Here is a 16,445-nt window from a genome sequence, read left to right on the forward strand (position 1 = left end):
AAATCATGGCTTCACTTGCAAATTAGTCTATTATCACAGCAGATCTACCAATTTGGTGGGGAATGTATTTGCCAACTAGAATGAAAGTAGTTAATAAACATTAATAAGCATCTTTAATCAATCACTCCTTTACTCTTGGTGTGGTGGTAGATATTGAGATTAATAAGTCATTCAAGGGGCACCTGGGTGGCTCAGTCGGTTAAGGGTCGGACTTCGGCTCAGGTCATGATCTCACGGTATGTGAGTTTGAGCCCCACGCTATCTCATGGTATGTGAGTTCGAGCCCGGAGTCAAGCTCTATGCCAACAGATCGGAGCCTGGGGCCTGCTTCAGGTTCTGTGTCTCCCTCTGTCTCTGCCCCTTTCTCTCTGCCCCTCCCCCTGCTCACACTTTCTCTCTCTCTCTCTCTCTCTCTCTCTCTCTCTCTCTCTCTAACAAACATTAAAATAATAATAAATAAATAAAAATAAGTCATTCAAAACAAATAAAGTGATGAGGAAGGGAGGCACAGGAAGCCTCCTGATGCCCTGTGTAGTTAAGGAGCACAATGCATAAACACAAATTGGCAGATAAGGATAAGGTACTAAACCTTCAGCGAATGACTTGCTGGAAATTAAACAAAGTAAATCCAGATAGTCATCCTTGGTTGCCCCCCTATGTACTGCTGGTGATAAGAACTGGAGGAGAAAATAAAATGCTCAGTCAGGATAAATGAGGCTTGTTGGTAGCATAATGTAGGAGTTACAAACATGGGCTTCCAAGTGAGCCTGCTTGGGTTTAAATCCAGGTCCCAGAACTTTAGTTTTTATAATCTTGTCATTTCTTAACCCCAGTGTGCCTTAATATCCTTGTGTGTAGAATGGAAGATTGATATGAGTACTTCATAGAGTGTTGAAGATTAAATGAGTTGATATTTGGTTAAGGGATTAGAACAATTCCTAATGTATAATTAGGACTAATTGATAAATAAATAAATAAATAAATAAATAAATAAATAAATAAATAAATGATGTAATTGGCCATTTACCACCACTTTCATAGCCCTGGTTCTTCTCTGCACAGCCTTTTCACTGGGATAGAATAAGAAATAGTGAAATACCTCAACAGCATCTAAGTCACTCCATTACTATAAGCCAAGAGCTGAATTGATTTTTTGTGTAAAGATAGTTAAAATTTTTATTTTATTTGAAAATAAGAGCAACATCTTATGTTTAAAAATAAGATTACTAACGCAAAGGTTTTATAACTGGCAAGTTCAAGTAGACTATTGGTATATATTTCAATCATCACAAAGGTACCCAATCAATACCTCATGTGTATACAAAAACATAGGCTATTGTATAAAGATGTTTGTCAGAGATTCATTGGCAGTATTCTACTTTTGATTATGGTATGATAAGTTGTCCATTGTAGAATCAAACCTCTATTATCGCATTTAGGACAAGTCCCAAAGAGAAGAATGAATGGGGAAACCAAATATATTATTTGCATATATAACAGCATGTCCAATTAACCACTATGCTGAAAGATAAATTTAATGTTCATCTTATTCCGCCATATGCTATTACTCTGACAGTAGCTATGGAAAATGACTGATACAGAGTATTGCCATTCTGAAAATGTTAAAGGTACAGTTCAAGGAATTTAGTCTAGAGTGTTAGAAAAGTTTCATTACTTCAACTCTGGAAAGGTGTAATGTAGAAAATGATCAATTTTCAATGAGTATGTTAGGCATAAATAATCCAACATGGCAAGATTTTCAGAAGTCTATGTGAAATACAAAATAAATAGACTAGCAAATAATACCCTTCAAGAAAAAGAGAAAGCTCAATTTCTGTAATACACCTTCTAGGCAAAAATTCTGAGATATTTAAACTCGTCATGATCCAGTCCTATTTCTCTATAACAGATTGTAACATACTTGATAATGAAAAGGTAATGACATATACATTGGCATGGATATAAACTAGAGAATTTATCAGATTAAGAAAGGCAAAATCTTGAAAAAAAATAAAAGGAAAACTCATCAGGAAAACTGCATACTTCTTTAAAACACCCTGCTGCATACCCAAATGAAAGTGCTAACTGGATACTCCCAGAGTACTATGACATTGAACTTCCATATTTGCTCTGAATATATTTTTTAGAACAGCACTGCAACCAGAGTGATGTGCTTTATTCTGTGTAACTATCCATACTTTAGATAATCCTATCTTAAAGTAAAATTAGAGATTTCAGAACCCCAAATCATCTCAGTTTTAAGAAGCATCAGAAATACCACTTCTGTTTAGCAGCCCTGCATCCTGTAGTCATCTAGAAAAATATGCTATGATGACCAGATGGTAACTAATAGCCAAGACAGGCTGAACCACATAAATAATTACATGTACCAATGTTAGTCCAATGGCAACTCATATAATCAAAACAACTGTGCAGAACTGATGTCCAAGTCAGTAAATGTCACTGCCGTGTATTTTACCACACAGTAAAAATCACTTCTTTAACATTTACTTAAAAGTTTTATTTCTAGTTACTAATTCCCAGACATATTTCATAATACTTTTTGCACCAATATAGTTATATGAAAAAAAAAAACACACACCAAATATGTACATGACTATATAGCAAAGTCCATAATGGGGTCACATTATATAATACATTTGAACTAGAGATCCCATAACTAAAAGGGGTCTAGTATTTTTACTTTCTCTCTCTCTGTCTCTGTCTCTCTCTCTCTCTGTCTGTCTCTCTCTCTCTCTCTCTCTCTCTCTCTCTCTCTCACACACACACACACACACACACACACACACACACACACACACAAATGGCTACCAGATTCATACAAGCTTCATGTAAAACAATATGGACATAACCACATATCTTAGAAGTACATTGAAGAAATAAACTTTCTACACTACTTCAGTTACAATCCACAAATCCCATAGATGCCAAGTTCACAAAAATCACAGACAGCAGTTTATTCTTATCTGCCTGTATACTTAGTGATTAACAGAAAATCTGCTTAGTAACCATCATTTTTTAGTGATAAAATGCTTTTTATTATAATTGCTACTATTTATTAATAATATTATTTGTCATGGAGTATAATACTTTAAGTTGAATTTGAAAATGCCCCTCATTTATGAATCCATACCCATCTTACCACCTACTCTCAGCCAAGTATCAGAATGTAGTATTAACTATAGTTTCTTCTGCCAGAATGGAGATACAAAATTCATATATGTAGTCATTTGAAATTCTTAATAACTATATCAGTTAGCTCCCAATTCTTGGCCAATTTTCTTCTTAATGAAGAAACTTTTTTTTTTTCTTGAGAAAGTAAATTGGAAAATGATGACACTAGGACAAAATTCAGACCTTCTAAATTTAAATGCAGTGTTTTTTTTTTAAAAAAAAACCTTGCCTCTTAACATACTATAGTGGAAAAGCAACAGTACTGCAGATACTTATTAATTAAGTGACCCTGGCAGAACCATTGCCTCTCTAAATCTGCTTCCCTGTCAGCAAAATGGTTATCATGAGCCCTGCCAGGGTTATGATGTTGATTAAATGAGACACTTTACATGAGGGCTCTGTGGAAATGTATACTTAAAATATAGCTGTTTTTACTAAGTTTCTGTCTAAAGCTTGAGGGAATTCATTCTTAGATGATCCACATAGAAAAAAAATCTTGCATTTTGTGAGAGAAAGGAATATTTAAAAGGCTATCACCAATTTCTGTGCAGAGAGATATTTGACACCCCACACAGACCAAAAAAATAAAAAAAAAAAAAAAAAAAAAAAAGAAGCAAACAAAAACTGGGGAAGAAGACTAGGTAAAGGAAACAGGTGCCTTTTCTAAGAGATATTCCTCAGAACCTCAACTGAAAGGCAAGTGTCCTGATCCTGCCCCCCCCCCCCACATGGTTCCTGTGCACCTAAGTAAGCCATTCTAACTCATGAAGAAGACAACACAATGGCTTAAGGGACCTGAATACAATCTTTGCAAAAATATCTCCAGTTATGGTATGTTTAGGATCAATAAGCCTCTGGAAAAAGACAACAGGAGTATGAGGATTTTAAGAGCTTCTTTTAATCTAAGGAATCTTAGAACTCAAAGTTGGAAATTATCTTAGTCCAATTAAAAATATGAATGACAAAAAACAATATAAAAAGCCATGCTCAACATTATTGTTAAGATCATAGCACATAAAATAACCAATTGTGTCTTTTACTAAGAATGAGGCACACAATGTTGTGTAAATGAGGCACTGACAGCTGTCTATGAGGATAAACACCATCACTGGATGAATCAGAACTGGAACTCATGTCTCCTGGGTTCAAGTCTGTTTTTTCCACTTCATGTTGTCTTCTCCCTGAAATCTCTTCTAATTTTTTAAAATTTTATTTTATCATGGTAAGAACACTTAACATGAGATCTACCTGCTTAACGAATTTTTTTTTTTTTAACATTTACTCATTTTTGAGAGACAGAGCATGAGCAGGGGGAGGGGCAGAAAGAGAGGAAGCCCAGAATCTGAAGCAGGCTCCAGGCTCTGAGCTGTCAACACAGAGCTGGATGCGGGGCTCGAGCCCACTGGCCATGAGATCATGACCCGGGTCAAAGTCAGACACTTAACTGAATGAGCCACCCAGGCACCCCTTAACAAATTTTTAAGTGTGCAATACAGTATTGTTACTATAAGCACAATGTGCTACAGCTGTAGCACCTATTCATCTTGTACAACTCAACTTTATGCCCACTGATTAGCAACTCCCCAGTCCCTCTTTTGCCCAGCTTCTGGCAACCACCATACCCTTCCCGATTCTATGAAGTTGACTATTTTAGATACTTCATGTAAGTGGAGTATTTGTCGTCCTGTGACTGGCTTATTTAACTCAGCATAATGTCCTCAAGGTTCACCCGTGATATAACATACCAAAGAAGTATGTTCTTCTTTGTTGAGGTTGAATAATATTCCCTTATATGCATGTAGTATATTTTCTTTATCCATTCAACGAAAATCACACTGAGATATCACCTTACACCTATTAGAATTGCTATTATCGAAAAGACAACAAATTTTGACAAGGATGTAGGGAAAATGAAATCCTTGTACACCACTGGGAGGAATCCAAAATGGTGCAGGCATTGTGAAAAATAGATGCAAGTTCTTTAAAAGAAACACACACACACATACACACACACAACAAAGCAACAACAACAACAACAAAACTATCACATGATCGAACAATGCCACTTTTTTGTATTTATCTGAAAAATCTAAAATCAGGATTTGGAAGAGATATTCGCACTCCCATGTTCATTAGAGCAGTCTTCAAAACAGCCAAGATGTGTAAACAACCTAAATGTCTAATTTTTTTTTTTAAACAAACATTTATTTGGGGCCTATTATAGTCTGGGCACTTATCAAAGCCATGGTCTCATTTATTCTCCACTGAGATATAACTGATATTTTCATTTTACAGACTGAGAAAACAATCTTAGTGAGGACAAATAGTTTAGTAAATTTATACGATGCTAGAAAGTGGCAGCGGCCAGATTTTCACATAGATATGCTTCTGTGAATTATCTTCACCAGATCAGGCTGCCTCAATTATTTTTACAGTGGTATGAATCTAAGTCAGTGAAGCTGCTGTCTTAAATACATTTGCCTTATCTCTTTTTGAAAAATAAAAGACTTTATATTTTGTTAGAAGAAATAAACATAGCAACTTAGTGAAAAGCAATTATGCAAGGAGCCCTTTATACAACATTAATATTAAAGGACAAGGTAACACAATGTAGATAAAATCCACTATGTTGATGTTTTTATAAGATCATTTCATGTTGAGCATCAGATGATTGCTACACACACATAAACTTTATGTTTTTTGCCTTTATGCTCAGAGGCTATTTGTTTGTAAAGAACAAGTTTTGTTTGTCTGCTTAAAGATTAACTGTTTCTAACAGTAGCTTGGATTTTTGGAACTAAACTAAATTTTCTGATGGTCCTGCCTTGGGTATCTTGCTCCTCCTCCCTTACCTCTATTCCCATTATCCCAATTACTATCCGGCCTTCCATGGTACCTGGCGCACAAATACAAAAACATGCACATACTATATATTTTCTGAAGCAATGGATGGACAATCAACAAAAATAAATAAATATATTAAAGTGGAGGGCAACCAAAAGTTACCCTAGAGTCTTGGATTACTTGGACCATGATTTATTAAAAACTTCTTCTAGAAATATTACCTGACCGTCTTATCTAAAATAGCATTGCAGTGATGCATATTTTTGTCCAAAAAGCCAAAGTAAGAAAGAGGTGTAAGGTAGAAATGTCTACTTCAGCAGAATATTCATAGCCAAAATGTTTTGGGTCACACGTGTGAATTAATTACCAGAAAAGCTAAATTTTTCTTCAATGCTAAGTGAAGTATATTGCAAAAGGTTTTGCTAACTTTCTTGGTTGCTAGACAAAGGAGCAAAGGGATCAGTGTATCACTGCAACTTTCGTCCCTGAGAAAAACAAAAGAAAAACAAAATCCTCCCCAGCAGAATCAATGAAGTGACCAGTGGGGCATCAATGAGGTGTCATCAGCCTCCCTTACAGCATTGATTGTTGTTACTACATGTTGGAAGCAAAATGCTATGCTCTGGTCCTTGCAATGATTTCATCTCCAAGAGATCAACCATTAAAGCACATGGTGGACCCTCTCGGTTGCTCTGGGCTATGGGCCACGAAGCCTTGATTCTAATTCCTCTTTGACTTTGATCAGAGATTTGGCTCCATTTTCCAGGGCACCTATGGTGTGCTTCAGTATCCTTATAAGGAAAATATTAAACTCCCTCCAAAACTGACTGGTCCTCAGAGAAGTTAGTGTATGTACAGAAGTGCCTCAGAAAGAGAAATGTTATAAATTCAAGATATAATTATTATTCTTATATAACAGCACTGGGCTACTTCAATTATAAACCACCCTTTTAAAATCTGTTAACATTCCCTTCTGGGGAAGCCCTTTTGCCCTTTAATATTATAAGCTAATCATGACAGTATAATTTCCGGAGCTCATATTTGTGGGAGGAGAACGGCTGGCACTGGTAGGTTCAATTTTATGATGGCTTTCTCCTTCCTTTATCTCCGAAAACTACTGAGAGGCTCTAAGCTAATTTTTGAAAGTACGCAGAGGTTCCTAGGAAAGCCAAGAGTGGATATGGGAACCTGAGCACTGCGCTGACATCATTCTATGTTTGGCACAAATGGCACATTGCTAAAGAAATACTAACTGAACACACTGGTCTATTCTGAACTCTAGCCTGCTTTAAGTAGCATCCTTAATTATAAGCAGGCTTGTTTTTTTAATCATATATAGTCACACAGCTCTCTGTTTTTTAAAATAGAAATATAATTTTTTATGGAGGTGTTTTTCATCATTTATATTTTTAAGTATATGCAAAATAAAAATGGGATTCTGTGGTGATCTCAAAACCTGCTTCTCATATGCATTAAAAAAAAAAAGAAAAGAAAAGAAAACCTCATCATAATCTCTGCAACTGGGTCAGCTTGCACAAAGATGCTCAGGGTAGCCATAAGCGCTTTCAGCACCCTGCAATCCTTGTAAGTGACACCTCATAATAGTGCAAATGAAGCATGGCAAGATGAGAAAATGAAGAAGAATGAACCTGGATAGTCGACCCAGCAGTTTTCAAAACATAGAGAGGTTAGATTCAATTTTATTCCCTAAAATACACCACACATGATTTTTCTTTTACACATTCGAGCATATACGGTGCTTTCCCTATTAAGAAAAAAAAAAAAAAACGCTTATGATTCCAATAAATTCTAATACAAAAAACAGGCTGGCTCCTTTGTTCATCAACATATGTATGTTTTCAATAGTCTCAAGTTTTGAACTAAACCTCATTTACACCTGCCTTGATTTTCAACTAGGAATTTACCCTATCGTCAGTCACCTTTGCTCTTCCCCTTCACCCTCATCTATTAGGCTCAAAGATTATTTCCTTGTGGGCCCTTAGTCTAATTAGCTGAATATTCGGACAGTTTATTGACCCAGCAAATTCAACATCACCTCTTTCTTATAGGTTTCTTTTAAGCCACCACCCTGCCTGCCCAGCTCTCAGCCCCTCTCCATCCCCCACCCTTGAGAGGCTTATTTCATCTTTAATGTTCCTTGATTGTTCTCTAGCTAGAGTTAATTCCCTCTCTTCAAGTAAGGAAAGGGATAAAGTATGAAAGATTCACACCAGCTTTTATTTGGTGGAGAATGGCTGCTGACAGGTAAGTTTGTTACTCTGATTAAAAAAAAAAAAAAGTAGAAGAAGAAATCAGAGAGCTTCATCCAAAAGTATGTGTAAAGAGGGTGGAGAGAGTTTCAAAAACAAACAAATATGACCATACAATATAACCTTCAAAGGAAAGAGAAAGTTCTCTGACCCAAAAGAATAATACCAACCACTGCCCCCCACTGCCTTCTATCCTGTCTCTTTTTCAATGATACATGCTCCTAGGTTTTCATTCACATACAGAGACAAGCAATGTATTCTGGAGGGAAAAAGAAAGAAAGAAAAAGAAAGAAAAAAATGTTTGTAAAGACCAGCAGACGGCGCCTGACTGGGGTAGCAGCTGCAGTGGTCTGGGAGAGGAGCGCCCCGCTCTGCGGCAGGGCCCCTAGCCGTTCTCCTCTCCCCATTTCCCCAGGGCGCTCCCCGTTCAGCTGCCTCAGCCCTCGGGAGAGGCAGAGCCACAGTAAAGGAGAAGTTAATATGCACAGGAGATTTTTAGCCAAGTACTTCCCACTGGTACAATTAGACACCCCATCCCCTCGAATACCCCCATCTGGCTCACCTCACCTCCCCACGCTCTGTCTGCCCCTCCCATACCCCCACTGGTCTCCCTCCCATGGGACTCACCCAGTCGTGCACAAAGGCAGGGCAGTGGGTGAGAACTGCACCAGGTAAAAGGAGCAACAAGGTCTGGGAATACTGTGAGCAAGTGGTGAGAGCAACAGAAACTCCTTACTGTTTCACAGGGATCTAGCCCCTTGGCTAGTCTCAGCTCAGAAGCCCAGGTGTGGGGCATCATCCTGTTTTCATCCTAGCCACTCTTAACTGGAGAAAATTCTTGAGAGGAACCAGGGGAAGGAAGGGAAGAGATTCCTAGGACCTACAGTGAGGTAGGTCTCTAAGCCACTCCTAAAGAGGAGTTGTCAAGAGGATTTGTTCTCTCTTCAGTGAGGTTAAGCTACGAGCTAACCAGAATTGTCCTCAGACAGGAAGCCTATCCCTGGGGAGAAGGGCCAACCAGGTATAAGCAACAGCTGTTCAGGGGAGAAGAATTCCCTGGGGAGAGGGGCAAAGGATCTAAAGCTGAAGGAAGTCTGAAAGAGGAAGGGGCCCTGCAAGGAAAAGGGGGCAGGGGAAGGAATAGAAGTGTCCACAACTTTTACCCTGTCTTTTCAAGTGGAAGACTTTACTTACACTGAGGGAGAATAAACACTGGTAGTGGGAAAGATTCCCCAAAACAGTTTGATGCTTTATTTATTGGCAGTTCAGGGAATCTGAAATAGGCACTTCTCTGAAGATGAGAGGAATCTGGCCTTACATTCTCCGCCACTCTGGAGAAGAAACCTACCAACCAAGGCTTTTCTCCACACTCTGCTCTTTACAAAGGAAGCTGAGGTCAGGAGAATAACTTCACTCTACTCTAACTTCTCCTCCAGGCAGACCTCCTGGCTTAGACCAGCCAGCCTTGACCCACCAGCCCTCTCTGGGAAGCACTCAACTCTGAGGAAGAACGCAGCAGGCCCTCCTTCATCCCAACAGCCTTCAAAGAGGATCCCCAGGGAGATGGGTTTGGGTAGCCAAACCTCTCCCTGCCCTGTTTAAAAACAAAACAAAACAAACAAACAACAACTCAGTCCAATCACCGAGAAAGAGAAGTGTGTCTGTGTGGGGATGGAGCAAAGGGGATGGTATTCAGAGGTCGTCTCCGAGCCTGGCAGGGGGGCTGGCCAGCAGCGGGGAGGGTGCCTCGGTGACCATCCTACCTTCTCCAGTTAAGGGAAGTGGTGGATGCTAAAGCAATTGCATCCTGCTGAGCGAGTCCTGGGACCACAACCGCTTCACTGTCACTGCAGTCTGGGCACACTTTGAAGGAATGTGCGAGCTGGAACCTCTCCCTCCCCCAGGCCTGGGAAAATGGGCAGGAGGTGGGGCAGCACACACAGCACAGACAAAAGGTTCTGCAGAGCCCTCCTCTCTGTGGCGCTCAGGTCCCTCGGCTGAGCGCGACGCCCCATCCGGCCACACCGAGTGACCTTCTGGCTAGCAACGCCCCCTTCCCGCGGGGCCCAGGCGCCCGGCCAGGGACGGTCGTTAATAGGTGCCCACATCTCTCCTCCCGGCACCCCGACAAGAAGCGCCCCTCCCACCCCTCACCACAAACACCCGCGACGCCTTCCCCCAGCCCCTTTCTATTGTCTTCAAAGAGATAAGTGGCTCCCACCAAACACACCCAAATGCACCTCCCTTTCTCGCGCTCCCATTTCTCTGAGCCTTAGGGGCCAAGAAGCGAGCGCAGGGCTGGAAGGGAGGAGACAGGGAGTAACCCGCGAGAACTTGGCACCTCAGACCCACCGTGTCCGCCTCGCAAGGATGCCGGTGACCTGTAGATTGCAATAGGCACTGAATGATGCTTGCTGCTGCCATGGAAATGGTGGATGTGGTGCGCTCCCAAACTGGACGCCCCCCATGCCACTCCTAGGAGGCCGCTGAGGGTGAGCGGGACTATCCAGAGCAGGGCCAGGCGCCCCCCTGCGCCGCCGCCGCCGCCGCCGCCCCCGGGCGAGCCCAGCTCGGCGCCGCACCGGAGCATCCTCTGGTACATGGCGGGGCGCCCGCCGAGGGGCAACCGCCGCGGGAGGCAAAGTTTGGGGCGCGGGGAGGGGCGAGGGCGCCGGAGAGCGGGCGGCTCCGGGTGGGCTGAGGGGCCGGCCGCCTCACCGCGCCAGGGCACCCATCCTCTCCCTCCTTCGGACAGTCTTCTCGGGGTCCTGGAGTCCGCCGTGCCGTGCGCCCCAAAGAATCCGAAACATAGCCGAGGCGAATGCAGCTGATGGGGGGGCTTGTCCGGGAAGGCGGCCCCGGGGAGCAGCGAGCGCGGAGCGAGCGGCTGCTCCCAGATTTCCAGGGCTCCAGGTTCTCGAGAGATACTCCCAAAGAGTTTCGGGCGAGAGTGCGTGCCGGGGGGTGGGGAGCGGGGAAATTGTTTAAAGCTCCTCCCGGAGGGTCCTCACTTCTACATGACAGCCATCCACCGCGATTCCACTAGGTAAATCCATTTAGCATCGTGTGTGGGGACTGGGGAGGCTACTTCGCCGGCCCGACCTCCTTTCAAGGGAGAAGCAGACCCCATGGAATCGAGGCGCCCCTTCCCTCCATCCAGCCCCGGCCGGCTCGCCCGACCGCGCCAGCCTCCCCCGGGCAGCGCGCGGAGCAGCGGCGCGCATCGCCTGCTCCCGAGGCAATCCCCGCGTCCGCCGCCTCCTGACACTTACGCCCGGCGAGGGGTTCAGAGGCAAGAGTGCACCTTATGGAGGAAGCGGGGGATCGAACGGGGGAAAGGGAGCTGAGCAAAAGAGGAAGCAGACGAAGGAGTGGGGCGGGGGTGGGGGGGGGGGAGAGAAGAAAAGAAAAAGAAAAAAGAAAAAAGAAAAGAAAAGAAAAACCACACACGCTGGCGAAGCGAGGGGCTCTATGCAAATCTGCAGTCTCCAAACAGCAAATCACTGAAGCTCGGATGCAATGCAGAGGACGAGCCTATGTAACGAGGGAGGCTGGTCTAGCTTCCCACAAAAATCGCCCTGCTTTGCCTCTCTCATGCATTCTCCACACATCAAAGGGACACGTGTACTGCGATGCGGGGAACACCTAAAAAGCAACTCTCCCTCCTCTGCCAGGTGATCCCTCCGTCTGAATTACAACGGCAAATGGCACCCTTCCCCTACCCCTATGGTTTAGATGTAACCAGTGTCTTGAGAGCTCTTAAAAGGGAAAGAATTCGGCTCTTTTTATTGGACCAAACTTGTTCTGCCAGGTGTTCAAACCCAATCTTCTAAATATGGCTTGACACCATCTACTCAAGCATCAGTTTTGGTGATCTGTTAATTACACATATCACTCATAACAAAGAGTCCTCGATCCCACTACAATACCATATCTCATATAAGGCAGTGGAAATGCAGGGAACCAAAACACAGGAAGAGGAGGGAAAAAAAAAAAAAGTGACTCCGGCAGCCAAGGGAGAGACAGAAAAAGAAAGAATGAAAGAGAGGAAGAAGGAGACAGGTGGTAAAGAGGAGGAAAGCAGAGGAGAGAAATAGTGTGAATGAGATTGCTTGTACTCCAAGACCCCCTACAGAAGCCTAGCTGTGATGATCTTTTGTAAGGGTGGAGTTCCGCCTTTCTCTCATGCTTTCTCATAAGGAAAATAGCACTAGGAAATAAAAATTCCTAAATCTAGTGCCTCCAAGGAAGAGAGGATGTTTATACCCTCTTGGTGAAATGCAGCATCTTTAACTGAAAGCTGCATGTCCTGGATGGGAGACCAGCAAAGCCAACATGCACCTAAAAGTAAAAATCTAGGACAGCAAGTGGAGTTGGCAAGGAGGACCACAGTCAGTGGAGGCTAGCAGACAGGATTTAGGACTGTGACTAAAATACTCCCCTGGTTTCCAAAAGATGACAAAAACCATGACATGTCTAGTGGCTGAACATTTTGTCTTTATTCCTACTTAAAAACAAAGGAAAACAACTCTGAAAAAGCACTACTTCTCACTGGCTCCTCACTGTCTATGTAATCCCTTAAATCAACAAATACAAAGTCATGTATCAGGAAGATAAAAAAAAAAATACTAGGAGGATTTGATTCAAATCAGCCATTCACAGAAGTGGCCATTTAGACTTGTATATTGCATCCTAGTTCCTAGGGCCCACCCTGGGACTCTGGTGGTCACTGTGTAACCACGGTCCAGGGGCCAACAAATCAAATCTGTAGCAATCCAGCATCTCACATTCCTGTCAAGTTTATGTGATTCTAACTAAAAATAATAATAATGATTCTTCAGTAGTTCACTAACTGAAACGGCTTAGCCATGCTAGAGAATATGCTTTTATCTTCTTAAATACACCATGTCTCCCAACTTCCCACAGCTGCTCAAAGAGCAACAGAACCCAAATTCAGCACCTTCCACTGTGTTCTGTTCCCACCCGTACCCCCAGGCCATTTCCTCTTCATTTTGTTATTTTTCAGCATGTGTATTTTAATTCATTAGCCAAGCGTTGTGAATATTCATTTTTAATACATCAAGTAAGCTTCAAAAGGAAAAGAAGAGGAAAACCATCCTGACAGTATGGAGTTAAGACTCCTGGTAATACTCTAATGGAGACATCTCACAGCGTTAGTATGGACAGAGTACTGGATTAGGACGTAGGAAACCTGTGCTGCATTCTTGCTGCATTCTTGGCCCTGCCATTTACCGGTTATGTCACATTAGTCACTTGGCCTCTCCCTGAGGCTCCATAGCTTCCTTTATAAAATAGTCATGTTCCTATCTTTCCTAACAATCCCACAGGGCAGGAAGGCTATAACGCAATATTTAATGTGAGAGTACTTTAAAATATATCATATGCTCCCCACAGTTAAGGCATTATGTCTCTCCTCCCATATAGGTCTAACATATTTGAGCTGATTAGTCTGCATAGTTCATTCATTTCCCTTCCTCTATTGGAAACATAGAGTACTGTGTGCTCATATGCTCATATGTAGTGTAGATCTGTCCTTCCCTCTCCATCCAGATGGGAGATTCCTGAAGGGGAGAGGAGTCAAGTCTTCATCTGTACTCCCGTGAGTGCTGAGCATATGTGAAATATAAATTAGCCTCTTGGTGCATACAGTCAATTCTTATTATACACCGTACTTATGGTCTATAAAGTCACTACAGACACTGAATTAGGGAATACTGAACCGTTGCTCCTAGGGCTTAGGTTCCTACAAGCCTCGGTCACAGCATTTCCATCAACCAATCAATACATAACCTCATTTTATGTGGTTTTTTTTTTCTGTTTAAAGACATTTAATATATTTGGTGTCTCATTAACACTGAACTCATCGTCAACATCACTAGAATTCAAACCTGAATAAAGTTTATCTAACGTACCTACTTTCTTTGAAAGGAATATGACAGCCTTCTTAAGCTTAGGAACATTAGATACCACTTCAGCACTATGTTCAAGGGCCATTTTGAACAGCAAAATCACCAAAACCAAAACAAACAAAAAACACAAAAATGTGAAAAACATGGCACTAAATAGAACACAGAAAGAGCACTCGTTTATAGTATAAGAGCTAAAACGAGAAGGCAGAGTGTTGCCTTGTTTGACCTCAGCTGGAAGCTGGGTGTTAGGGACTCAAATTTTTTGCCACCCTGTGCATGTCTGTTAATGATCACCATAGTGCCACTATTATTGATTCGGGGGTTACAAATTTTAGTGAAGATGTGAATTCATATCTGAGATTAATGAGGATTTACTGAGTTTGTTATTCTCTTAAAAAATAGAGAAGGATGGAGCTGGGACTTTGGACAGTGATTTATATAAATTAAAGCCATAGGAGTAGAGTAAGTAAAGAATTCTGATGAACCTTCCCAAGAGCATTCCATGAAGAAGAGGGTCTCCTTCCTGTCTCACATTGTCTCCAGCCTAGGGAGATAAAGGTAGGGTTAGGGAAAGGATAAGCCAGAAATCTCAGTTTTACGGGAGTCTCAAGAGCTAAAGAGGAAATATTTACAGCTGCCTTGAAAGAAGAAACTGTAGCTGCAGTTTTCAGGCAGATGTCTAGGGCACCTTCGCAATACCTGGGAGGATTGGGGTGGATGCTGTGATACTGATGCTGCAGTACTCCTTACAAATGGTCATAATTTGGTGGAATAAGGGGTCATTCTCTGCCCAGAGAGTGGTGGAAAGTCTTGTGAACAAACTTTTGCCCAATCTGACTGGTGCTTATTCATTCTGTCTCTTCAGCTGGTTAGTCCTTGTGGTTGGAACTGCATTATTTAAAGGAAACTGAGGCAGCCTCTAACAAATTGTTGTCAGGTGAGTTTAGAATTGGTTGGAGGAGACATGGCGCTTGGCTGCCTATAATTTACTCTTAAATATTTCAGCATAAACAGTGTAATATAAATGTGTGTTAGTGTTCTGTGTCCCAGGAGAGTCAGCTGCCTTCATCAGGAATTTATGCTCCAATGTCTCAACCAGAATTATAGAAGCCAGAGGTGGCTTCTAGAAGCCTTGGCTATCATCATCTCCAAGCATGATATGGCATTGCTCATTAATTACAATGTATGTTGAAAAAAAGGTTATAATTTGCAAAATAAATGACTTGTCAACTGGCATAATGGAGGTTAGGAATGGGTTCTCTTTGGTGAAGTTATTAACAGTCAAGATCAGTGGATTGGACAAAATATTTTATAGACATGCTTTGCTTCCACTTGAACAGAGTATGTGAATCTAAGAGGCCTTTCGTCCTTTACCATAAGGAATGGTGCCATAATAATAGTACTAAGAACTAACACATTTGTAACTGGCACAAGTCTGAGAGAGGTAAATGTATTTGTTCATCTAATCATCACAAACCCATATGAAGTGGGTGCTATTTTTGATCCTTAACAGACCTTAGTCACCTAATTCTGACAGATGATGAGCTGGTTCCTGCCATATTAGCAAAATACTGCCATATTTGCACAACTTTTTTTGCAAGACATTTTTCATGTACCGAACAGAACCAAGAGCTGGAACTTCATCAAGCTTCCAGAACAGGCTCTAAGATTTTGTGTCTACTTATTAATAAATGTCTGCTTTTGTAGCAGAAGTGGGTTTGCATTTGCATTCACTATGGCCTGCACTTTTGGGAACTCTTGAAAGAGTGGTTAACCCTACCCTGCCTCTAACAACGGTGGTTACTGGGATCTACGAAAAGAACCTAATAGCTGTGCATGGAAGATTGTCCTAGACCCATTCACAGCTAATAATGTATAATGAACAAGAAATCAGGTAGCCTAACTTGGACAACGGTGTTAAGAAATGGGAGATTGGGGCGGGGGGGGGGGGGGGTGCCTGGGTGACTGAGTTGGTTAAGCATCCAACTTGGCCTCAGGTCATGATCTCATGGTTCTCAGTTCTTGGGAGTTTGAGCCCTGCTTCAGGTGAGCTCTATCCCCACTTGGGCAGGAGCTCAAGCCCTACTCTGGGCTCTCCACTGATGCTGACATTGCAGAGCCTGCATGGGATTCTCTGTCTCTCCCTGTCTCTCTGCCCCTGACTCACTTGTGAGCTCATTCTCTCTCTCTCTCTCTCTCTCTCTCT

General features: G+C 42.1%; 1 protein-coding gene across 31 annotated transcripts in view; it reads right to left on the minus strand.

Moving 5' to 3' along the window:
* Positions 1 to 16,445, minus strand: part of NRXN1 (neurexin 1) — a 1,127,382-nt gene that overhangs the window by 417,655 nt on the left and 693,282 nt on the right. For 2 of the 31 annotated variants that reach the window (XM_011281027.4, XM_019827183.3), the window contains exon 1: positions 10,662 to 11,662. The exons of 26 other annotated variants lie outside the window; for them this stretch is intronic. In XM_011281027.4, coding sequence (XP_011279329.2) covers positions 10,662 to 10,911 — 250 coding nt within the window. In that variant the 5' untranslated portion in view covers positions 10,912 to 11,662. Of the gene's footprint in view, positions 1 to 8,936; positions 9,124 to 10,661; positions 11,665 to 16,445 lie in introns of those variants that run through there. 3 more of the 31 variants (XM_019827185.3, XM_019827184.3, XM_045054205.1) reach the window with 3 other exon arrangements.

This window comes from Felis catus, chromosome A3, assembly GCF_018350175.1.
Source record: "Felis catus isolate Fca126 chromosome A3, F.catus_Fca126_mat1.0, whole genome shotgun sequence".
Lineage (NCBI taxonomy): Eukaryota > Metazoa > Chordata > Mammalia > Carnivora > Felidae > Felis > Felis catus.